We start from the raw sequence: 24,708 nt of genomic DNA, 5'->3' as shown, positions 1-24,708 counted from the left end.
TTGTACTTCAGTTTCTGTGGTTGCTTCATTTCATATTTTTCGCCATGCTTTAAAGCAAGCTAAAAACAGACGAGCCCTGACCAACGTATTAAGTTAATGCTTGTGGTGAACTTGCCGTCAGTGAATCATTGGCTCCTCCTCTATATACATATGCTAATTTCTTTGATATCGACTGCAGGGATTACTGCCGCCACCTACGCTGCCTGGACATCGGCCAGGACCAGCCGTGGTCCATGCTCGATGGCCGCAGACACCGTGTCCACCAGGCAATGGCTCACGTGCGGGGCGAACCGGCCGAAACTCTGCACGACACAACACGTGCTCGGACAGCTACCACCTCGGCCGGTGCATTCCTTAGCGTGCAGTGTTCGGTGCACTCTTCATCCCACTCCAGCTCCTCGCAGCCTCAGGTACGGGAGCAATGAACCGGCTATGTCGTCGTCAGATGGACGAAGTGGCAGAAAACACACAAGCATAGTGACCGCGCAGATTCAAAATTTCCCTATAAGTCAGCAGTTAGGGCGTTACAACCAAGTGTGTGTGTGTGTGTGTGTGTGTGTGTGTGTGTGTGTGTGTGTGTGTGTGTGTGTGTGTGTGTGTGTGTGTGTGTGTGTGTGTGTGTGTGTGTGTGTGTGTGTGTGTGTGTGTGTGTGTGTGTGTGTGTGTGTGTGTGTGTGTGTCTGTGTGTGTGTATATATATATATATAAGCACGACGTGCACGCGTCCTTTAGACTTTCCATTTTCTTAGTTCAGCTAAAAGCTTGCCTGCGATGAGGACGCTTCTGAAGTTTGTTTTGATTCTGTTAAAATATGATATTTTAAAGCAGCGGTCGACATACACAACCCGGCTGTATATCTGAGATGATAGATGCATCCCGTGGCGGTACAGCCTAATTGTATGTCTAGTAAATGAAATCAACAAGACTGGAAGGGCAATGCTCTGTGTGAATGCGCCCCTATACGCCTTGCACGAGCTCAACACAGTTAACTCGAATGTTTTCAATATTCGTTGTGAACAGCACATACTCAAAGTTTCGGAAAGGCGTCACCGAGAGGGCCCAAGAGATGATAGCCAGGAGCTATTTGAGCTGGACATCGCGCTTTTCTCAGCAGTAATTTTTGACTGTGTCCTTATTTCCCAGCTGTGGATTCCTGCTGCTGCACTGTAGACAAGAACAGGAAGTAAACTCAGGTCAAAATGATAGCAACTCTGTGCCAGCTGATTATTAAATTTTCATTGAGCAGGATATCAAATGGGCCAACTATAAACTGTTCAGCACGTCGCACTGACTTCTTCATTCTGGCTGTTCCCTGTTCTGATTTCTCACGATAACGCACACTTAAACAGTGAGGTACGAGGCCCGCGTCTTGTTTCTTTCTCTACCGTACTTCTGCGTCCTTTGTGTTTTAATTTTCGAGAAGTACAGCTTAAGGTAGCCACCGACGTTCGTGAAATTTCATGATAGAGTAGAGAAAACAATAGCATTGGCCAAAAAATTAACGAGAATTGGTGAAGTCTTGGGGCTGCTTTTGGAGTGGATGTGTTGCTGTGAATCTGTCGTCTTCAGAATTCTATCAGTGACTTCAGCTTGTCAGCGCGTTGCTTTCACTAAGTGAGAAACGGGGATGGCTACGCTTTGTAGCTATCTGTACGCAATATATCATCATGACAGAGACTTCGTGTATCAAATAACAGACCCCTGTCCTTTTGCTTCGACGTCATGGGAGTGACGGTGTCTTTAACGCAGGCGCAGGCAGGTGGGGTCGAAAGCGCAGCCGTCGAGCAGGCCCCGAAGTATCGCGAGGAGGAGAGTGGTGACAGCACTGACCAGCACGCCGACGCCCAGCTGTTCGCCGTCATCGACCACCTACGCTCCATTTGCGGGAGTACTGACTTGACGTGGCGGGTAGGCGAACTGTGCCGGGTTGAATGGCGTGGCCGGTGAGTGAGCAGCCCGCGCATGATTCGTGCATAAGAGTGCATCAGACAAAGCCGATGACCCTTTGATGAAAAACACTAAAGATACTATGCGAGCAGAGGCTGCCTTAAATGCGCATCTACATCGATGTCCACAGCTTTGCACGGTGTTAAATTTAACTGATGTGAGCGCGCACCATCCGCATCAAATTAAACACCAACGCAACACGTATAATCTGAATAGAAAAACACAAAAAATATTAGCTGGTGGAGAACAAATACAGGCCGGTTTCTTTAACACTTCCAGTGAAATGCCATTGCGCCTTTACTGTGAAAATGAACTATAAAGCAGTTTCTCATTATGATTTTCTCAGCCGCCATTACCTTGCGTGGCTACAGCACCGTAACACACATGGTTCAAACTGTAGCCGCTTCCTTGCATGACTCGCCACAGCTTTTCTTTTAAATTGACAGCACTAATGGTCCGGTTCAGCGGAGAACCCAGTGTAGTGGTCGTCGTCGCTTGTGTGTGCATAAGACAGATTGGTCTACCGGTTCATGACGTCACCGGTTCAGCTGTGTGGGATTAGAAGGTCCCAACATGACGTACACGTCACTAGGACATGGAACTATATAAAATGATTGAATTGCGGTGCTAAGAAAAGGGGTAATTAGTCAGGAATTGAATCCCTAACCCGTTGGGATGCTAGTCAGACACGCTACCCTTACAGGCCACGCAGGCACTCTCGTACCGCTTGGTTAACCGGGGATTTATAGGTGTGACATGTGGGATTTTTTACAAAATATACAGTGTCCGAGTCGGCGTGGTAACGAGCAGCCTCTTACGGGATCCATTATCGCTTTCGTCTCATACGTTTCAAGCCGGAGCTGAAGTGTCCCTAAATTTTTTGCCTTTCCAAACGTTTGAGGTCTAGAAAGTTTGTGGATGCAGGTCACCCACCACTGATAGTGGGTGACCTGCTCGAATAGAGCGCGATGTTTATGGAGTTCCACCGACTTAACCAAAGCGTTTCAGGTTGTTGGTGGGTTAGGGAAATTAAGGTGCGCGTTAGTCAGTGTCTCCGATCTGATGACGGCTACTGAGTCAATTTTAAGCGCTGCGGTAGGTCAACAAATAAATAAGTACGTTCGTTTCACTACTGCAAAGATATGGGGGAGAGGAGAAGGAAGAAATGTTCCCCATGGCCTCTCACATGTGTTTCTAGGGCTGGTTACCTTGTTTCTGGTAGGGCTGAAATCCTATGGTGGCTAAGTGCTTAGGGCGCTCGGCAACTGAGCTGTAGTACTCGGGTTCGAACCCAGCCGCGGCGGCCGCGTTCCAATGGAAGCGAAACGAAAAAGGCGGCCGTATACTGCGTGATATCAGCACACGCTAAAGATACCAAGGTGTTCGAAATCGTTCCGAAGCCCTCCACTATGCCACCCTTTTCTCCATCCTTTCGGCTCATTCCTCCTCCCCACTCTGAGGTGTCAATTGAGAAGTTAGACAGTTGCTGTGCGTTCGCTTCTATCAAAACCAATTCTTTTTTGTAGAGCTCTGCGTCGATCTCTGTCGCAGGACTTGGCTAGGAAATTGACGGCACCCGGTCATTGAGCCACGGACAAGCTGAACAGCTCATTTCTCTCAATTCCCTCGCTGCTAAGACCCGCGCGTTAGTTCCGCGGTTACTGCGCTCAGCTATCGAGCCGATGTACACGGGTTTTAGGCCGACGGTAGCGGCCGCAACTCAATGGAGGCGAGACGCAAAAGGGACCCGTGTGCTATCTGATGTGAGTGCACATTAAAGCGCCTAAGGTGGTTGAAATTTGTCTGGTGCCCTCCACTAAGGCACCGCTTTCTCTAACATCTTACTCTAGTGGTACCTCTTCCACGTAGTGGTACAGGTGGTTCTGTATAGCCTCTCTATATTATGCGCGTACTAATGAACTGCATCAGTATACAGGGCGCGTCACCTAAGAGTTTACAGCGTTTGTAAAAAAACGCTTTTTTCAGTTAGACGACTGCTTTTTTCGGCATGGCAGTGTCAGTGGTGTAGTTCATCAAAATACGGCTAAGACGTGCGAATAGATTACTTTTTAACTATTACAGTTAGGCTCCTTAATTATTCAGAAGCGTGTAGCTCATCATTAGTAACATCCATATGGGTTTCCAGAAATTCAAAAGCACAGCCGTCCTCGGTTGTGTGGCTCAAAACGTTTTTGCTGCATCGCGCCAAAATACTTGCCATTTCGAGAAGTTTGCAGGCAAAGTAACCTCTCCGGGGCACGTAATTCGTCGAAACAGCATCAGAATCAGTACTTAAAGGTAACGAAGGGCAGAGGTGTACGGAGTGCAGGAGAGGCTCTCTGTACAGTTTGGATAATGACTTCTACTACTAGTGTGCCGCCAGTGGGTTTAGGTGTTGTAATTTCTTTTCCAGCTTTGCGTATGACACAGACATACCGTCCTGTGCTGGAGTGTGCAGCGCCGGTGTATATGTCGATGTCTCTGGAGTGCAGTTTTTAGTGCTTGGCTTGTGTTTGGCGTAGTTTTGGTTTTTCTTCTAGGATTCCGGCTAATTTGCTCGGCGCAAATGGTGCCGCACTTTCGCTTTGCAACAGCTGGATGGGTACGGTGTGTCTGTGTTTGTTAATGTAGCCACCCTGCTCACCGTGCTGAGGGCTAGGTATCTGTTTCTTTTGTGCCACTTGTGTTCCGTACAAAATAGCTCCGTGTTTTTGTGACTGCATGCTGCTGACGTGAATAAGCAACGCAGTGGCAAGGGTGGTTTCGCACCGTAATTTTTCGCTGTAAAAGGCAAGTTATCTTTGCTGAGTCATTTTCTTTTTCTCTTGGCGCCGTAAATCTTCCGCGAATATCTTGATTCACGCATACCCCTCTCTACCCTCAGGGCTATGTGGCTGGTCCAGTGACCGCGCTTTAAATTTTCTAGTCAGTTTAGTCGAAATAACGAATTAAGCGCTACAACTGCCAAAGATTTAAGGTTCCGGAACTAAGCCCTGTACAAAGGTTTCCCCATGACGCCAGCTAAATGCGTTTCCTTGTTTTATTTTGCGAGTATATTCCTATAAAATGTACTAGTGGCGACACGCTCACTCTGCCCGTGCAGTGCAGGTATGACTGCATCCGGACCGCCAACGTGCCAACCTCGAGTTCGGGGACGCAGCTCCAATAGGCGGCCGCTTCGGGGTGCGGGTGCTGTGTTTCGATACGAGACCACCCACAGCCTGCCCCACCCCCAGAATAGGCCTCCACAACCCCACACTGGACTATGGAAGGCGCTCGTCGGACAGCGACAGTTCAAGACGAGCGCCTTCCTCTTATAATACTTCCTGCCTTTATCGCAGTTGCTACAAGTACTCTCCTGCTTGAGACGGAAGTGGACCGACTCTGGACTTTCTAAACCGCAGGTCGAAATACCGGCGGTAATATTGGTCTTTATTAATGGTCATTTTCAAACTACGAAGCATCCAAACTTATAACAATCGAATATTTACCAAGAAGTTAGAGAAGTTAGAGAAAAGCCTATCTATGCACAAGATCAATCGGCCATACTTAGTATCGCGAAATGTTCAAAAATCATGACTAGCAAGGTCCTCTACGCGGCGGCGACCAAATCAGCAAAGGACGGAAGGGCACCTTGACTTGTACCGCTACCAATGAGACTGATGGCGTTGCCAGCTGCATCGTCGGTGCCGTGATGTCAACGAACTGTTTGGGCTTTGAACTTTTGGAATGTTTCATCGTGCCTCTCTTATCGGCAAATCGTGTCGAAAAATCGAGGCTTGAGTCGCGGAGAAATCATATTATTTCTTTTGATGGGAACAAGCAACGCCCGTGAGGTACTTCACGTTCCTTCAAGTCCTTCTAGGATTCCTGCTGATATCAGCGGACGGCCAGCTAACAACAGAAATGAAGTGCAATGATTTGGCCATAAGCACAGTGACCAGGACGCACACTAAGTGCGCCTTGGACGCATTCGTCAAGGATTCGATGAAGCTCTCAGTGCATGGTTCATTCGTTTGGAGACAAGTGTAGTGAGCCACCACTATGCCTATGCTTTCAAGAAGGCTCAGCGTGTTCGGCCAGAATGCTTGCCGAAAGCCACGGGAAATGGTCCTGCGTACCATCGCCGACCCGGCATATGGGTCCACCTGTCCCTTGTAGCATGGACGAGCCAGACACATCATGTTTGACTTTCTTGACTAGTAATGGTTTTCGTGTTTCAAGCTTCTGTGAAATGCTCCCTAAGGTACTCTGGGTCTCGTGGTTGCTTTCGGTTAGCGTCACGGTGTGAGGCTGAAGAACAGTGCTTTATGCGTGATGATGCATGCTTCTCCCTTCCTCTCTAAAGATCACCTGGCTGGACCTTGTGAACGTGGCTGTGGACTATGAAGTGTTCCACTGGGTGGTTTTGAGGAGATTTGTACTGTTGTAAAAACCGCTGCAGAAGCTGCAACACATCAGTTAGGTAGGTACGACAAACGGATGCGAGCCCAGCGCGGTGGCTTAGTGGATGTAGCCTTCGCCGGCAGAGGCGAAGAGCACGGGATCGAATCCTTGTCGCGGCGATAGTGTTTAGAAGAAAGCTAAATCCTAAACCTTTACTTCTGTGTAAACTAATTCATGTTATATAGCCCCAGTCAGCATAAATTAATCTGAAGACTTTTGTGTGGCATACCCTAAATCTTTTTTCCATTTGCAATGCACTACATTGTGCTACATTGTGTGGTACCGATTTTTGACAGTTCAGTTTCGGAGCTTTTCTAGTTTATACCATGACCTTTCGTGTTGACTAAATGCTAAGCTCTTTGTACACTCCTCCGGTGAGCCGACGTGCATACCTTACAGCACTCGCGCCCACGGCAATTAGTCACAGCAGTCAGCGGCAGCATAACCTCAAAGGCGATCACATAGACTACCGCTAAAAGCCCTGGTAGTCGCGACATGCATAACTAGTTACCGATAGGGTATGGAGTAACAACTATAAATACCTGTCTGGTTCCTACTGCGCTTGTGTGTTGCGTTCTGGAAACTATAAAAAGTGACCGTACGCACGTTACAAAGTTTTATGTGCTTTACTTGTAGCTACTTGGACCATAACTTTAGCCATCGCGCAATCAAATTACCGCCTTCCTCCCTCCCTCGGCTGATTCATGTGTGGGACTCCACCAATGGTTCGTCACTCGGGAGCTATTGCACCCCCCTCCCCCCCCCCCCTCATTATTTCAATGCCGCTGACCATTATCCATTTCTGTGGAGCTCCCATAAACCAGGGATAAGCATACCATGAACACATGCTCAGCACAACACAGTGACCAAACATACATTGCAACATTATCACGCTCTTACCAGTCTTCGTCAGATATCGGCAACCCCAAGAGGACGAGCCCCCAAGAGCGTGTCCAGACCCTTGCCACATGCGTGCTTACTCGGCGAGGTGAGTGTGAGGGAGGATTGACGCAAACTCTGATGGCGAGGATGAGGGAGGAGAGAGGTGGCGAGGAGTGTGAGATGAAAAGATGAGCCTGCGCGGCGGAAACGTGGGGTCTAAATTAAGGGTTCAACTTGAAGGACAACGCAGCGTGCTGCGGAGAGGATTAAGATAGGTGTAACACTAAAAGACAGGAAGAGAACAGAGTGGATCAGTGCACACTAATTGCCTAGTTATAGAAGTTTGCTATCTGGTCCTAGCCTGTTTCACGGACGAACGACGATCAAAGAAAAATATTAGCTGAGGTTTAGCTCTTGTTAATCCGGGCAAGTTGCGTAAGCAAGCAGCAACTGTACTGCCCGAGGCGAACGCGCGTATTTATTCCCCGCTTCCCTCCCGCTTCCTGTCTCCTCTCTCCACAATCCGATACATGCGTCGATAGCGCGACTATTAGAAGCGCGCGGCAGCCGTGGTAGCGCAGCGACCGTCCAGCCGCCTGGTGGAGCGCGGCTGAAATGGTTGCTATGAAAACGGCGCTCCATCTGTTTGACCTCGGCCACCGCTGGGAGCTATGCCACGGCTCGAAACCTGGCACAGTATTGCTTACGCAATAAAACTGAAGAGGTATAGTTAACCAGTGGCCTGCTTTATCCCCATGGACCATTCACTCTGAGCTGTGTACTAACTAAGCACGAAACGGGAGAATGCGATCGAAAACACAACGCAACTTAAACCAGCAAGCACACTACACAGTTTCTTGCAGGAAGCTAGCTGAAACAGAGGAGCCACTCAAACTGCGCCGATTGATCTGATGCCCATCACCCAGGAAAAGCTGCCCAAGTAAGAACATACCGCTTTTACAAAGGAATCACGGTTGCTAATAAAACCATTTTACGATATTCACCACGGCCAGCAAGGATCTGTCATCGGACACCAGAAGTGATGGGGTGCTGGTAACCGACTTGGATGAAAAAGAATAAGGAATACCAATGGCGGCAGGAGAAAACTAGGGGCGACGAAAGGGATCTAAAATTTACAAACCGATGAGGTTACTTTGCGTTGCCTACAAGGTATTACTAATGTAATCCCTAATAAGATCAGGAAAACTTTGGACTTCAATCAACCAAATAACCAGGCAGGCTCTCGTAAAGGCTACTCGTCAATTCACCCTACTAATACTACCAAACAGTTAATAGACAAATGCGAAGAATAGTATAATCAACCCCTATATACAGCCATCATAGATTACTTGAAAGCAATTGACGCAGTTGAAACCTCTGCAGTCATGCAGGATATAAATTCGCTTTGGCTTAGCTTGGTTAAGCCCGGTAATTGCGAAAGCAATATCCGTACCTACGCCATGGTTCAGCTGTTAGTGTAGCTGGTGGTGGTGCTTGTGGTTAGACTTGTGGCGATGCATCGGTTATACAATCCAAACCAATCTAATCTAATGTAATCTAATACAATCCAATCCAGTCCAATCCAGTCCAGTAAGGCCGCCGTTCATGTGCACCGCCGTCGCAAACGGACGGCGCGAGATGGTCGCCCAGCTCTTCGGCGTGACGTCACACAGAGGTCATGCGAAAGGTCATTTCATGTGCACCGCCGTTGCACCGCAAAGGCTTGAAAGTGAAAGTAGTATTGCTTTCGCAATAATAGGATCGGAGCATAGGTGAAGCTCATCTAGAAATGCTGGAAAATATAACGACATCAAAGCCACCACAGTGCTCCTTAAAGTCAGCAATACAATTCAAATGAGAATTGGTGCCAGGCACGTAAAAACGATCTCCCCGATTCTATTCTCCATCTGTTTACAGGAAGTATTCAGTCACCTGATTGGGTACAGTTGGCGAGAAGAGTAAATGAAGAAAACCGAAGTAACCTGCGATTCACTCATGGCATTGCGTTGCTAAATCGCTCATCTTCTTTCACTCGCCAATCTATTCCAACTCTGATTACATCGCACTTCTAATTCAATATCGATTCTGAGTCCATTGTATCTCACTCATCAATCGATTCATATTGTGTTCAAATTCCGATTTTACTGCTATTCATAATCTCATCTCAAAATGCGTAGAAGTTTCAAAGGACAAGGGATAGCTCCCGCAAAGTTCGTTTTCGCACAGATTTTTCCACGTTTCTTGCGAGGCTGTCTACTATATTTCTTGCAGGGAGCAACTCGTCCTTCCCCAAGCGCTTCTTTTGTTCCTCTTCCCATTTTGTCCTCTGCGCTTTCTTATTCACTCCTGCTCGGGTAACGGCGCAAAATTTAATTTGTCAATATGTCAAAAGGACAGATCGCTGCGAGTCCTCATGCCACTACCGGAGCGATGGTGCAACTGTTCAGCGATGCGCTACTGCACCGGCAGAGGGATCTCTGTAATTATTACGGATTCACGATCGGAGACAGACACTCCTCTATTCGCCAATGGCCCATAAGTCGGACAGCGCACCGGGCCCCAAACTTATGTCAATGCCCCACAACAGTAAACATATCTCAACCGTCTACCAGTACACATGCCCTAGCTGCCAACAACACCAACCTTCACTGTTTTATTTGGTTTGGGCCTGCAAACCCCACCCGACGTCGCCCTACCCATAACCTTCCCCACTATTCCTCTTAGAGACATGCCCTGTTAAGCACAGAGCGTAAAAACCAGCGCCGGTTCATAGAATGTGCTGAAGAGACAGCGGTAGGGTGGCTGCGGTGCGAGAGGGGTCATGGACTTATACCAATTTTTCTTGAGACCACTCTGACCTGCACGGACCCGCAAGAAACGCGACAGCTGCTTTGGCGGGCCTGCAGGATCGTGGAGGCACATGGAGCCTTGGACTGAGGGCTCCACTCTCCACTCAAGAAGAGACGCACAGTATAGCTTTCAAATAAAAGTTTTCCTCGTCATCCTCCTACCACAAACCTGGAAGAGGCGCACCACAGACAGTACTAGCACAACTCTCTCTTACCAAAAACACGCTGCACCGTTGGCGTCCAAAGAACGATCCTCAGCCTTTTAATGTAACTTTGTCCGACGCAACGTCAAACGGAGGTTTGAATGCGCCTCATTCCAGAATACTGCTGACGATTCCTTTATCATGCGCTGTGTTGCAAATTTTGTTCCGTTATTTAAAAACTACTGAAAGTATTTATCTTTAGTATTGTAGTTAGCAAGGGAATCTACCGGTAGATGTTGTGTATAACTGAAGGTATTCGCAAGTTTGGTGCAAAGCAATAATACCACTGTCGCTCGCACCGCAGACGAGAAGTAGCTGAACCGGCAAAGTGAGCCCGAACTTTGTAATAGGGATTTCTGGATGTGGGCCACCCCCTCCCCCGGCCTCGGGGCTCCTGACCACTTGGGAGGAATGGGAGATCCTGCTGCGCTCGACAGACCCGGCGAGGCAGAAGATCGCCACTGACCGGGCCGCCCACGTCATGGAACTCCATCAACTTATGAACGTTTAGTGCAGTGGGGTAGTGCGGGGACCAAGGGACCTATGTGTCCCAAATCCTATGGTCAATAAAGTTATTTCTCTCTCTCTGCGACAAGAGAGATGTGATAATGGTGATGATGATGATGATGATGATGATGTCCTCAGGCTTAATGGCACACACCCACGGCGGGGGACTGACCAGGGGGCAAAGCGGGTACAAAGCACTCATGTAAGATATTCTTCTTCTTCATCCTCTTAAGAATGGCACATGCCCACATGGGCGGATTGGCAAAGGTGTAGTGGCGTAAACAAACAAATTTCCATAGGCGATTACGACAAAATATCGGAGCCAAGCATGAAGTTTGAAAAATGTACCGATGAACAGAGAGTTAAATAAGTTAAATAACAAAGGCAAGCTCCATTGCTGTCTCTTCTTTTGTTTTGCTTTTCCCCAAATGTAGCATTTTCTCCTGCACCAATGTTGTGCGCACCACTGAAAGATTACGTTATTCCAGTAAAATGCCACCGAAGAGTATGGCAAAAACAAAATAATAAACCACTCTAAGAATCGCTGTGTTTGATTTCTGCGCAAAATATTTCTAGGGACAACAACAACAGCAATAATTTATCTTCTTTCGATCCCGGCCGCGGCGGCTAGAATTTCTTTGGAGGAGAAATTCTAGAGGCCCGTGTACTGTGCGATGTCAGTGCACGCTAAAGAACCCCAGGTGTCGAAATTTCCGGAGCCCTCCACTACGGCGTCTCTCATAGCCTTAGTCGCTTTGGGACGTTAAACCCCATAAACCAAACCAATTTATCTTCTTTTCAGCTTTTGTTCCTCCATTGTTATAGTTCCATCGGCCCCTCGAGCAGCACGTTCTTCTCGTGACCAGGCACCACGTTCCTCGCGCGTTCGTCTCGTGCATGGCAGACGCCCTATTCTGAGCACCAGCAGCTGTCCACGACGATATATGCCTATGTAAGAGGGCTTTGTTATGGGCACCCTTAATACGGCCTTCGTAGCATTCGCAAATTGCGAGTTATACCGGATCATTCATATAGCTGTCTGTCCGCTGTGAGCCTGTGGTCATCGCGTGGTTCGAACCCATTCAGGGGTGATCAGTAGGGAGGACTTGGAGCCAGGTTTCCGGAGTGCGACGGTGATTACGAGTCATCGTGCAGGATGGAGTGATTCGAGTGCTGGCTACACTAGAGCGTTTTCGCTGCTTTGTGGGTAACGTATACGCTGTGATCGAGCAGTTCAATTCGGCTGAGCTTTGCCTTATGCGATCACCTTCAAACCACATCACAGTGCACTACGCGGGAGAGTACTTTTCTCCGAACCTTCAGAGCATTTCAATGGCCAAATTTGTTGTCGTCTTTGAAGAAAAAAAAAGCTTTATATTATTACTGTTACGTCTAATGTTGACGGTTTGTTTGTACTCAAGAGCAGTTGTAACGGCATGAAACTAATAGTAGGCGGGATTTGTATGATTTCAGGCCAGTGCTGCTTCATTCGCAAGGCTTCATTCACAACGTTGCGGCGACTGGCGCTCCTATAAGCTGTTTCCTAGTGGGGTTACTACCGCCTTCTACCTGACTTGCCAGTACGTATGGAAATCTTAGTGTCGCCTCTTTATATCTGACATTCTAGGTCCTCTTAGAAATAATCTGTAGCTTCTTATTCACTTCCCAGTCTCATCTTTCAGTTATTTCTTCCTACACTTAAGTATTAAGCTCCGAAACACTTTCGATCATCCATGACGCCCCTGGTTGGTTTCAGAGGTGGATTCTCTCAATCTGTTTCAAAATGACTTCCGCGATTTTCTTGTTCTCCATGCCCCAGGAGCAAATGTTGCCTAAATCGGTTACCTCTTCTAGTCCGTAACGTTTCAGCCTCAAGCAGGCACTCAGAAGCTTGTAAAGTGAGCCCCTTGCACTCCATTTATTACATACTTGGTAGGCACTTTATTAATCTGGTAAAAAATATCTCACTGCTTTTCTGCTTCCACTAAAACTGATAACATAACCCTGGGCGACCATTTCGGCATAGCCGCGGACAACACAGGAGACATGCGAGAGCTGGTCCCGTGGCAGCTTGCCATGAATGGAGCCACCAAATGCGACTGCGACAGAAGTCAACAGCCCAACATTGGGGACACCAGCGAGCTGCAAAACGCTGTCTGCGTTCGTCGCCGCCGTGGCTATGCCCAGCCACCGCCACCTCCAAGGCCTGCACGTCACACAGATGTGTCCCTGCTCACGGCTCAAGGCTGCCGATGCCACCACACAGGTATGTGACACGTACTCACCGGCTTTCCGTTAAGGCAAGCAAAGACAGTAAACATTTCGGGGACGTTATTGTAGAGCTCTTACGTGGCTTTCTCCTCAACAAGGGTACTTCAATTGTGCTGAATCATTAGCAACACAGTCGAGCCCTCATTTATCGATATATCTATAATTTCATGTGCAAAAGGCGGTGATAGATAACAACATCTCTAACCTGGAAGCGAAAATACATTGTTCCCATATTAGTGACGCGCTACTTGGGGCGACGTGCTTCCCGCCATTGTGCTTTATTCGTTGCAGTGTCCTGAGAAATCTGGACTTAATGCTGTGCCGCCTTGTCCTAAATTCTTACCTTCGAAGCGGCTGCGGACCATGCTTTAGGGCCAGCGGCCGCCTATCATGTCTAGTCTTTTTAGCCGTACGCTATAAATAGAATAATCGCTCATTAAAATCAAGGTTCAGCTGGTTTCGGGATGCTTTAGTCAGCGAAGCACGCCGCGCAAGGGCCGCCGATAGGCTTACATAAGGTTGTGTGCCGCAAGAAATAGATGTGGGGCGGAAAATGAATACCAGAGACAAAAGGCCATATGAATACACTCCGCACGAGCACTTCATCACAAGGTTTCTCATAGCTACAACAACAGTTGTCCAAGACTGGGGCGCCGACTAGTCTGTTTTTAACGCTGACTTTAAATTCATCTAGAGGCGGGAGCCCCATGTATTCTTGCTTTGACTGCCAGTCCCTACATCTGGGTCTATCGCTCTTCAGTATAGGATATATTTGGTGTAAAATATGTTTACACGATTTAAAATTCTTTAGGCCGTTTCTATTAATTTGGCGGTTAATTCCATAAGCACTCAATTCCAAGCGTTTTGCCTTTGATTCGAAATCAAAACCAGCTTTCGTGAGCCGTATAAGCGTAAGGCTGTTTTTAAGTAGCATTGCAAAACTGGCAGTGGTTTAGCTCTGGTTAAACCTGGAGGATAGAGAAAGCAACGAGGAGAGAGAGAGGCGATGGAGGGCGCGCGGCAGCGGCTGCGGCCCCGGCACGCTAGCTGTGGGCCAGTACTGCGCATGCTCAACTGGCGAGAGCGGCGGCAGCGGGGCGGCAGCGGGGCGGCAGCGGGGCGGCAGCTGTGTGACGCCCTTGCTCCTCGCGCATGCGCAGTATAGTCTTGCCTCAGCTCCGCGAAATGTCTCAGCGACTCGAGTAGTGTTGCTTTCGCAACAAAAACCTTCAGCCCACGGTTTATTTTTTCAGAACAAGAATAGAGCTGTTTTGCCTGCTCGGCCATTTCTGTAATTTAATTCGTTATCAATTGATAAGCAAACATTACTTTATCATTTCTTTTGGGTGTCGAAATTTCCGGACCCCTTCACTACGGCGTCCCTCAAAGCCTGAGTCGCTTCGGGACGTTCAATCATCGTGAACCAAACCAACCTCGGCATAGTTGAATATTACGAGTGTATGGGAGCGATACGCCAATTTTTAGCGTATAAGCTACCGCATATTTTACGTTTTGACCTGTTTGTTCCTTCTCTTTTCTTCACTCATTCAAATGGAGCATGGAAAGGATTTAGATAGCTTTGCTGACGCTGGGAAATTCTACTGCGCAATTCACTTTATAGAGGTGATGGAAAACTGAAAATATTCATAAACGGAACGTAAGTCTTTCGAAAGTTAGGGTCAACTTAAGAGCCTTCCCATAACTTTCAGCAGTCTGAGAGAGGGTCACTATCAGCGGCGTTATCAAGGAGCTACACAATCCCACCGATTAAAAAAGCTCATCTAAGCGTCGAAAAATTGAGCTGTCGAGACGCCCCACATCCTTTTGAACTTTTCGCATACGAACCTCTCCGCAAACGAAGAGCATATTCTTCATTAAGCTTGCAGGGCTTATCAACTGTGTTGCAGCATTTCTAACTCCAGATTTTGAAACATGCGAAAGCCGCATTTGTCATGTTATTGTGTGTGGACTATACATGCTCATAAACTGCGTTAAAAAAATCGTTTTTGGTACCGGAATTCTGCTTTAAACACAACAATGATTATTCTTGTGACTACTCTAGTTCAAAACTCTACAGTTGCATCAGCGTGATGTCAGAGACTACAGTCAGTCATATCAAGCTTTTGGGCTCTGTTATTTTAGGCACGTTGTAATTTTTATATTGTGCTGTCTAAGGTAATTAGTTGAAGTTCCTGTGCTGTTGTAAAACAAATTATGCGGTCAAACAAGTATAATATAGTCCACGAATATCCTCTGCTTCGCACTCTTCCTTGGACATAATCTATATTCACCTTTGGGCTGGCTGAATGTCATTTTGTTTCTTTCTACCTGTAGATAAGGCCACGAAAGTTGCAGATATCACCATGAAGCATCAAAACTGGTGAGTTGTGGAGCCGGTTTGTTATGTTTTAGAGCGCAGCTCTTTGGCGTCCGTTCCTGGGTTTCGCGTCGGCGTCGGCCTCGTAACCAGCTCCGCCCCCAATGTCACGCTTTTCAATTGGTCGAAATGCTCGTGACGTCACAGTGCGCGAATTTGAAATGGGACCAATTGTACTTTGGCTAGTAACCATGCAACCAATCAAAGGGATCGTATAGTGATGCTGCAACAAAGTTGGACTGAGTTTAGTTAATTGCTTAATTAATCAATTAGCCTAATTAATATAGAGGAGAATGAAGAGGTCAGAAGAAAAGAAAAGAAAGACGCGCGCCGCAGCGACAACAGCGTCCGCGGAAGGAGACGCTGCTGAAAAAAACAGATAAGTACGAAGCCGCGTTCCCTCCACCACCACGCACTTCCCCACTCAGTAAGACGTTGCTCGTTTCATATACGTTGTGTCGAACATCCTAGACAGTTCCAACAATTGACAGGTTAATGACAGAACACGATGGATAGAAATACAATAATAGCCTAATTAACCTTTCTAGTTAGACCGCATAAATAAATAAAACCGAGAACGAAATTGGTCGAGTTGGGGAATCGAACCAGGGTCTCCGGAGTGCGATACGAGCACGCTAGCCACTCCGTAATGCCAGCTGAATGGTTTGGAATGAACAAAGGCGCGTCTAGCTAATACGGCGTCTTCGTTCACTCCCATCTTCCCCCTTTCCCTTACGGCGAGGTGCAGGTGTCCACCCAGATATGCGAGAGAGATACATTTCCTTTCCTCAAAAAATAAATTTACCGTCCAGCAAGGCGTACAGCCGAATTGGCGATGGCGTTCTGTGGATGGATGGAAACAACTTTATTACACAAAAAAAAATCTTCCAGGGTGGTCCCCTACTGGTCCAGGAGTCCACGGGCTAGTGCTTCGCGTAAAGCCCGATCCACTAGCCATTTCTGGCCGGCGGGATGAGCGGTCCGTAAAGCAGCCTCCCAGGAAGAATGAGTGGGATTGGGGTTGGGGGATACTGCCTTTGGGGAAGGACATTCCCAAAGGTAATGGAAAAGTATGGATTTGGGCACGCCACAGGTGTTACAATCAGGAGGAAAGGTGGGATGAAAGCATGAGAGGCGGTGGGGTGAAATAAAGCAGCCTGTCTGTAATTGCCGCCATGTGGCGCTGGATAAGGGCGACAAGGTACTGTGGGGTGGTGGCAGTGTCATGCGGCTGAATTTGTAAAATGTGGTAATTTGGTGATATGTAGAGAGGACCGAAGGGGCTTCTTGCGCAGGGTTGGGTGCCTGATCCTCCGGGGTCCGGGAGGAGAGTTCTCGGGCCAGCGCATGAACGCGCTCATTACCGGGGATCGAGGCATGCCCAGGGACCCACGACAGAGTAACCGTTCGGTCGAGAGAGGTGGCCGTGGTAAGAATACGGTGTGTTGCCGGAGTCGCCACGCCCTTTAGGTAGTGGCGGTACGCGGCCTGTGAATCTGTGCAAATTTCTGTTATGTTTTTGTCAATGATGGAGTGGGCCAGAGCAAGTGCGATGGCGGCTCCTTCCGCCTCTGCAGGCGAATTAGTTCGAATAGTGGCGGCGGCCCCCACTGTGCCGTCTTCATAGGCTGCGACTGCCGTGAAATATCCTGGTTTAGAATTTTGTGCCGCGTCGACATAAAGGATATCGGAGCGGTTGGTGTAAGTTTTCGTGTAATAGCTCGCTCGTGCCTGCCGCCTACCGTGATGGAGACTAGCACTCATATTGCGCGGTAGGGGCTTCTGATATATGTGATCCTGCGTGCGCAGAGAAATCATGTAAGGTGTAGGACTTGTTGGGGTGGGAATTGGTGGATTGAGACGTAGCTGTCGCAGTAGGCATTGTCCTGTTTCCGTGCGACTCAGGCGGACTAATTGGTTGGTGCGTTGAGCCTCTATTAATTCGATCACTGTGTTGTGGGTACCAGTGGCCAGGAGTCGTTTCGTGCTAACCGTTCGTGGAAGACGTAAGGCAGAGGTGACAGCCGTGCGTATTAGGATGTCTGCCTGTTGTGTTTGCCGCTGAGTGAGTATGTGGTATGGAAGGTGGTATGTAATGCGGCTAATGATTAGTGCATTTGTCATATTGAGGGTCTCGCGTTCAGACAGCCCATGATTGCGTGCTGCCACCCGCCTGATAAGTGCAGCGACCTGTTTGGTCTGTCTCTGCAAGAGCTGAAGGGTGGCGGTTGCATCGAGTGTGTTCTTAATTACAAGGCCGAGAATCTTCACCTGAGGCACAATGGGCACTGGATTCCCGTACATGTGCAGTTCAATCGGGGGGTCACTGGGGAGGGGTTCCAGCTGCAGGAGTTCCGATTTATTTGGAGAGCAACGGAGGCCTGTGTTTGCTAAATGAGTGGTGGTGATGTCTATGGCAGATTGCAGGATATCCTGGGCTGTTCCAAGGGATCCTCCCGTTGTCCAGAAGGTTATATCATCTGCGTATATGGCTGTGTGGAGCCCTGGGACAGCAGCAAGGGCCTTTGCCAGTGGCGCTAGGGCAATGTTAAAGAGTAAAGGTGATAGAACCGCCCCTTGTGGGGTTCTCCGGTTAGGCAGGGGGAAAGGCTGGGAGGCAATATCCCCAAGGTGGAGGTCTGCCGTGCGCCCCTGAAGGAAGGCCCGAATATATTGCCATATGCGGGTGCCACACCCCGTGGTGGCTAATGTCGTGAGGATATGGTCATGGCTTATTGTGTCGAAAGCCTTATGGATATCCAGGGCCAGTATGGCTCGCGTAGAGGCTGTACGACGCTTAGTGCAAAAGAGGGACTTTTTAAGCGCGAGAAGTACGTCTTGCGCCGAGATGTTTGGGCGGAAGCCGAATTGAACGTTTGAGAGAAAGCCTGTTGTTCCTAGGAATGGTTGCAGCCGATTGAGAATGACATGCTCGAAGAGCTTGCCGACACAGCTCGTTAAGGAGATGGGGCGCAAATTTTGAAGAGTGAGGGCTTTGCCCGGTTTGGGTATAAATTGCATGCTGGCATGGGTCCAGGCTGATGGGAGCGTCCAAGCTTGCCAGTGGTTATTAAAGAGCTCCGTGAGTTCCTGGAGGGAGACATCGTCCAGATTGAGTAGTGCCTTGTACGTTATGCCATCCGGCCCCGGCGCCGTAGAGCGGCGAATACTAAAGAGTGCTCGGCGGACTTCGTTTAAGGTGATGTCGGCTTCAAGTTCTGGGTTAGGTGGAGGTAGATTGGGTGGATCTGCCGACTGAAGAGATGTGGGTATATAAGTGTCCCGTAGTTGGCCGCGTTCTGTGGACTCCCTGGCAGCGTTGCAAGACGCTGTCGCGTTCCACTCTTACAGGCGAAGCTTAACATGTTAACCACACATCAGTAACACACGCAGACAGCCAATGGACGCGTCATTCGCTGGCAGCACTTGATTTATCATTCACAACCACATTCTTAACGTACGCTCCCTTGCCGCACATGCCAAGGACGTACACCACGATCACATTGTGCGCCATTCCTCTGTACTTTGCTTTGCTGAAACCTGGATGGATCCCGAAGAGCCTCTCGAAATCATAGATTTCCTATACTGCTGTGGTGCTCGCAGAGACCACAACAGAGCGGCGGGAGTCGCTATCTACTTGCGCACAGGTCTCTCTGCAATACCAGTCGAAATGTTTGTCACGTCACATGAAGTTGGCGAACTGTGCGCCGCAAAGTTGCCCAACGGCTTGCTGGTAGTAGCTGCCTACTTCGCCCCTACCGCACTCACGAAAGACGTCGTGCACTTCCTGCAACTCGCATTAACCGTCCATTGATCCACACCGATGTTAGTAGTGGGGGACTTTAATGTTGACATAAAGACAAACAGCAATTTCCTAACACTTATGCGGGAGAACATCCCGTTCCTCTCGCTCGTAACGCGTCCCACGGCTGTGACAACCTCGCGAGGCACTTGTATAGATCTCGTCTTTGAGAATCAAGCATTGGTGTACCAAGTCGAACATATATCAGTCTATTTCTCCTACCACAAAGCTTCCTTCATGACTGTCAAGAACTGTTAGTGGAGTCTTTGTTAAAGGAATACGTGTGAAAAATAAAAAAAAAATTCTGTGATAGCGCATACATGTGTTGCTCGATTTCTTTGCCTCAATCTATCGAAAAGGTGAAACAGCTTATTTGCTGCGCTCAAATTTCGCATTAGGAAGTCACGTAATCGTCGGTAATTTTTTTTCTTCTAAACGTCCTGAACTGCAATCTCACAAATTGTATCTTCAGCATCATCCCGCACGCGGTACTTTCGCTAAATAATTTCGATCGTGTTTCATCACTCTTTTCAGTTAAAACGTTAAGTGCGCGCCATTACTTGGAAGTTATTCGAGAAACAAGAGACATAAACGAATACATGACAGTTTTCATCGCACAAGAGTGGTCTGGCTTCACTTAAGCGTTAGTTGATTCCGGACTTTTTCGCATATCAGCCTCCTTGAAAAATCAGCCCCACAAAGCTGCGTTGTTTTGATACCTTCTATATATATATATATATATATATATATATATATATATATATATATATATATACACATATATATAGCCTAAATGGACTGCTAGAAACCATTTGACAGCCGAATCCTTGCTGTCCTGGAGGCATTACAGATCGAGAGCCCAGAAAAGGCTAATGTAAATTATTTTTAAAAAAATTCAGGGGGTACTTTGCCTCTCTGAAGTGCTGCAAGGCGATAGCGTTTCATAGCGCACAGTTTGTTTTAATAGTGAGATGCTTTTAGCTCCCGTTTTCGGCAGTATGGTGACGTCACGCCGAAACCGAGAGCCAACATCCGAGCACTGAATTCCACTGGGGGCCCGCGGACCTGGGTGTCCCAAACTCCGCAGTTGTATATAGATTTTTCACCACCACCACCAACACTCATCCAGGGACTGAAACGAGAGCATCCGGGCACCGTACGAGATTTAACGAGACTCTCTAAGCCCTCCTACAGGACCGGCATACAAGCGCGGGTAGCTGCGCGCCGAACGGGTGATGGCGTTCCTCCCTTCCTGTACGGTGCTGTTCGGGTTTCCATCGAGATGACAGAGAATTACTGCGCCGTTTCCTTTCCTCAAAAAGCGTTCAAAGGGCAAGGCGTTGCGCCGAACGGGTGGTGGCATTCCTCGCTACCTGTACGTTGCGGTTCGGGTGTCCACCGATATGACAGAATTACTGCGTAATTTTCTTTCCTCCAAAAGCGTCGCGTTCAAAGGGCAAGGCATCGCGCCGAACGGGTCGTGGCGTTCCGTAGACTGCCTGGCAGCGCTACAACACGCTGTTGCGTTCCACTCCTAAAGGCGAAGCTTAAGCGTTATTAATTAGCAGTTAATCAGTATTTAGTCATCAGTATTGCCGTACCATTCAACATGAACCAACCAGCCCGACTCAGCCCTCTCCTTGAATTTAGTCTAATCAGTAATTAGTCACTAATTAGTAACTTGTCATTACTTCGTCATCAATTATGTGTGACGTAATCGAGTGGTGACGTCACCAGTGTCACATAGGCAAAGTGGTGCGGAAAACGCTTTCGCCTCTACGCACTTTCGAGAGTTTCGAACATTCTTGTCAGGCCTGCCTCTCGTCGTGTGCGCGTACGCTTCGTGTTATGCCTGTAAACACTTCATGCTTCTCTACTCTTGGTTACGGGAGAGGCAGAGATTACTTTATTTATTTTCTTATTTTTCATCTTATTTTTGTTTTTATTCTCTTCAATTTTTGTTTTTCATTTTTGTTCCCTCTATTTTTATTATTTTTGTTATTTTCTTTCCTTGTTTTTATTTTTATTCCTTTTATTGTTTATGAAACCCATGCATTCACTAGATGCGCCTTTATTCATGCTTAAACCTTGAGCCTTTGTGGCGGAGTGGTAGCGTCAGCGCTTCAATTGCCAAAGGCCTTGGTTCGATTCCCACCCTTGATGCAGTTACTTTTAAGTAGTGACGCCAAAGCGCGGACAGATCTGCCGACAGGGCTGCTAACGGCAGTATGACGTATAAGGGCTTTCGCCTTAATATATGCAGTTAGCTCTGCTGTGCCGAGACACCTCTGCTGTGCCGAGGTGTCCACGTCTTGGTGGACACTTTAACCAGAGGGAAGGCGCACAACAGCCCTCTTGGAACAGTGGGAACATTAATCATGCTTTAAGCCAAGTGGCGGTAGTGACAATTAATAGAAACGGCCAAACGAATTTTAAATCGTGTAAAAATATTTTACGCCAAATATATCCTATACTGAAGAGCGATAGACCCAGATGTAGGGACTGACAGTCAAAGCAAGAATACATGGGTCTTCTCAGTTGATGACCGCCTCTAGATGAATTTAAAGTCAGCGTTAAAAACAGACTAGTCGGCGCCCCAGTCTTGGGCAACTGTTGTTGTAACTATGAGAAACCTTGCGATGAAGTGCTAGTATGGAGTGCATTAATATGGTCGTCTGTCTCTGGTATTCATTTTCCGCCCCGCATCTATTTCTTGCGGCAAACAACCTTATGTAAGCCTATCGGCGGCCCTTGCGCGGCGTGCTTCGCTGACTAAGGCACTCCCGAAACCAGCTGCACCTTGATTTTAATTTGCGATTATTCTATTTATAGTGTACTGCAAAAGGGACTAGACATGATAGGCGGCCGCTGGTTCTAAAGCACGGTCCGAAGTTGCTTCGAAGGTAAGAATTTAGGACAAGGCGGCACAGCATTAAGTCCAGATTTCTCAGGACACTGCAACGAATAAAGCACACTGGCGGGAAGCACGTCGCCCCAAGTAGCGCGTCACTAACATGGGCACAATGTATTTTCGCTTCTAGGTTACAGATATTGGTATCTATCACCGCTTTTTGCACATCCAATTATAGATATATCGATAAATCTTGGTTCGACTGTGTTGCTAATGATTCAGCACAATTGAAGTACCCTTGTTGAGGAGAAAGCCACGTAAGAGCTCTACAATAACGTCCCCGAAATGTTTACTGTCTTTGCTTGCCTTAACGGAAAGCCGGTGAGTACGTGTCACATACCTGTGTGGTGGCATCGGCAGCCTTGAGCCGTGAGCAGGGACAGAGCTGTGTGACTTGCAGACCTTGTAGGTGGCGGCTGTTGGGCATAGCCACGGCGGCGACGAACGCAGACAGCGTTTTGTACCTCGCTGGTGTCTCCAATGTTGGGCCGCTGACTTCTCTCGCAATCCCCTTTGGTGGCGCCCTTCATGACAAGCTGGGACGGGACTAGCTCTCGCATGGCTCGTGGGTTGTGCGCGGCTACGCCCAAATGGTCGCCCACGGTTATGTTTTCAGTTTCGGTGTAAGCTGAAAACAAGTCATTTTTTATTAGATTAATAAGGTGCCTAACCAGTATGTAATAAATGGAGTGCAAGCGCTTCATTTTTCAAGCTTCTGAGTCACTGCTTGAGGCTGAAAAGTTACAGACTAGAAGATGTAACCGATGCAGACAATATTTGCTCCTGGGGCAGGGAAAACAAGAAAATCGCAAAGTCATTTTGAAATGCATTATGAGAATCCTCCTCTGAAATCAACCAGGGGCGTCATGGATGAGCGAAAGTGTTTCGGAGATTAATTAAAATGTAGGAGGAAATAAATGAAAGCTAACAGATTGGGAAATCACTAAGGTACAGATTAGTCTAAGAGGACCTAGGATATGAAATACAAAGAGGCGACACTGAGATTTCCATACGCACTGGCAAGCCAGGTGGAAGGCGGTAGTGACCCCACCAGGAAACAGCTCATAGGAGCGCCAGCCGCCGCTACGTTGTGAATGAAGCCTTGCGAATGAAGAAGCACTAGCCTGAAATCATACAAATCCCGCCTACTGTTAGTATCCTGCCGTTACAACTGCCTCTTCAGTACTAACAAACCGTCATCATTACATGTAACAGTAATAATATGAAACTTTTTATTGCGAAAGCAATACTACTTTCACTTTCAAGCCTTTTCGGTGCGACGGCGGTGCACATGAAATGACCTTTCGCATGACCTCTGTGTGACGTCACGCCGAAGAGCTGGGCGACCATCTCGCGCCGTCCGTGTGCGACGGCGGTGCACATGAACGGCGTCCTAACTCCCGCTCTCTCCGCCAGGAGCGCCACAGGTGTTGTGACTTCACGCCGAAGAGCTGGGCGACCATCTCGCGCCGTCCTTGAGCGACGGCGGTGCACATGAACAGCGGCCTAACTCCCGCTCTCTCCGCCAGGAGCGCCACACGTGTTGTGACGTCGCGGCGAAGAGCTGGGCGACCATCTCGCCCCGTCCGTGTGCGACGGCGGTGCACATGAACGGCGGCCTGACTGGACTGGATTGGACTGGACTGGATTGGATTGGATTTGATTACATTAGATTACATTAGATTTTATTAGATTGGATTGGATTGGTTCGGATTGGATTGTATAACCGATGCATCGCCACAAGTCTAACCACAAGCACCACCACCAGCTACATTACCAGCTGAACCATGGTGTAGGTACGGATATTGCTTTCGTAATTACCGGGCTTAACCAAGCTAAGCCACAGCGAATTTTTTTTCTTCGAAGACGGCAACAAATATGGCCACTGAAATGCTCTGAAACTTCGGCATGCACTCTATGCCCAGAACCTTTCGCCTCTTCCCTCCACATCATTTCCCTCTGCCCGGCGGACCCCCCCCCCCCCCCCCCCCCCCCCCGCGGGACACAGAGAACCTCAAGACCTGGGAGGACTGGAAGACCCTGCTGCGCTCGGAGGACCCGGCCGTGCAGACCATCGCCACCGGCCGTGCTGCCAGTGTTGAGGACCTTCGGAACATAAACACTTGAGTGCAGTGGGGTCGTGCGGGGACCCTGAGGCGTGCCCCGAATTTCTGTGTGAATAAAGTTTTTTCTGTTCTCTCTCTCGAAGCAAAGTTTCTCCTGCGTAGTGCACTGTGATGTCGTTTGAAGGTGATCGCATAAGTTTTAGCTCAGCCGAACTGAACTGCTCGATCACAGCGTATACGTTACAAAGCAGCGAAAACGCTCAAGTGTTGCCGGAAGTCGAGTCACTCCATCCTACAGGATGAATCGTAATCACCGTTGCATTCCGGAAACCTGGCTCGAAGTCCGCTACTGATCACCGCTTAATCGGTTCGAACCGCACTTTGACCACAGGCTCACACCGGACAGACAGCTATATGAATGACCCGGTCTAACTTGCAATTTGCGTA

General features: G+C 48.3%; 1 protein-coding gene across 8 annotated transcripts in view; it reads left to right on the top strand.

The window, feature by feature from the left end:
- The window catches only part of LOC149342620 (uncharacterized), a 28,074-nt gene extending 3,906 nt beyond the window's left edge, over positions 1–24,168 (top strand). For 3 of the 8 annotated variants that reach the window (XM_089544996.1, XM_089544998.1, XM_089545000.1), the window contains 7 exons: positions 179–410; positions 1,750–1,943; positions 7,297–7,381; positions 12,308–12,414; positions 12,861–13,100; positions 15,440–15,485; positions 23,612–24,168. In XM_089544996.1, coding sequence (XP_089401122.1) covers positions 179–410; positions 1,750–1,943; positions 7,297–7,381; positions 12,308–12,414; positions 12,861–13,100; positions 15,440–15,443 — 862 coding nt within the window. In that variant the 3' untranslated portion in view covers positions 15,444–15,485; positions 23,612–24,168. The other 5 variants (XM_089544997.1, XR_016283045.1, XR_016283046.1 and 2 more) reach the window with 5 other exon arrangements.
- Positions 24,169–24,708: the final 540 nt, after the last annotated feature.

Source organism: Amblyomma mixtum, chromosome 5 (genome assembly GCF_055824585.1).
Source record: "Amblyomma mixtum isolate Tamu chromosome 5, ASM5582458v1, whole genome shotgun sequence".
Lineage (NCBI taxonomy): Eukaryota > Metazoa > Arthropoda > Arachnida > Ixodida > Ixodidae > Amblyomma > Amblyomma mixtum.
Note: the sequence above shows the minus strand (reverse complement) of the source record. Positions and strands in the feature narration are given on the sequence as shown.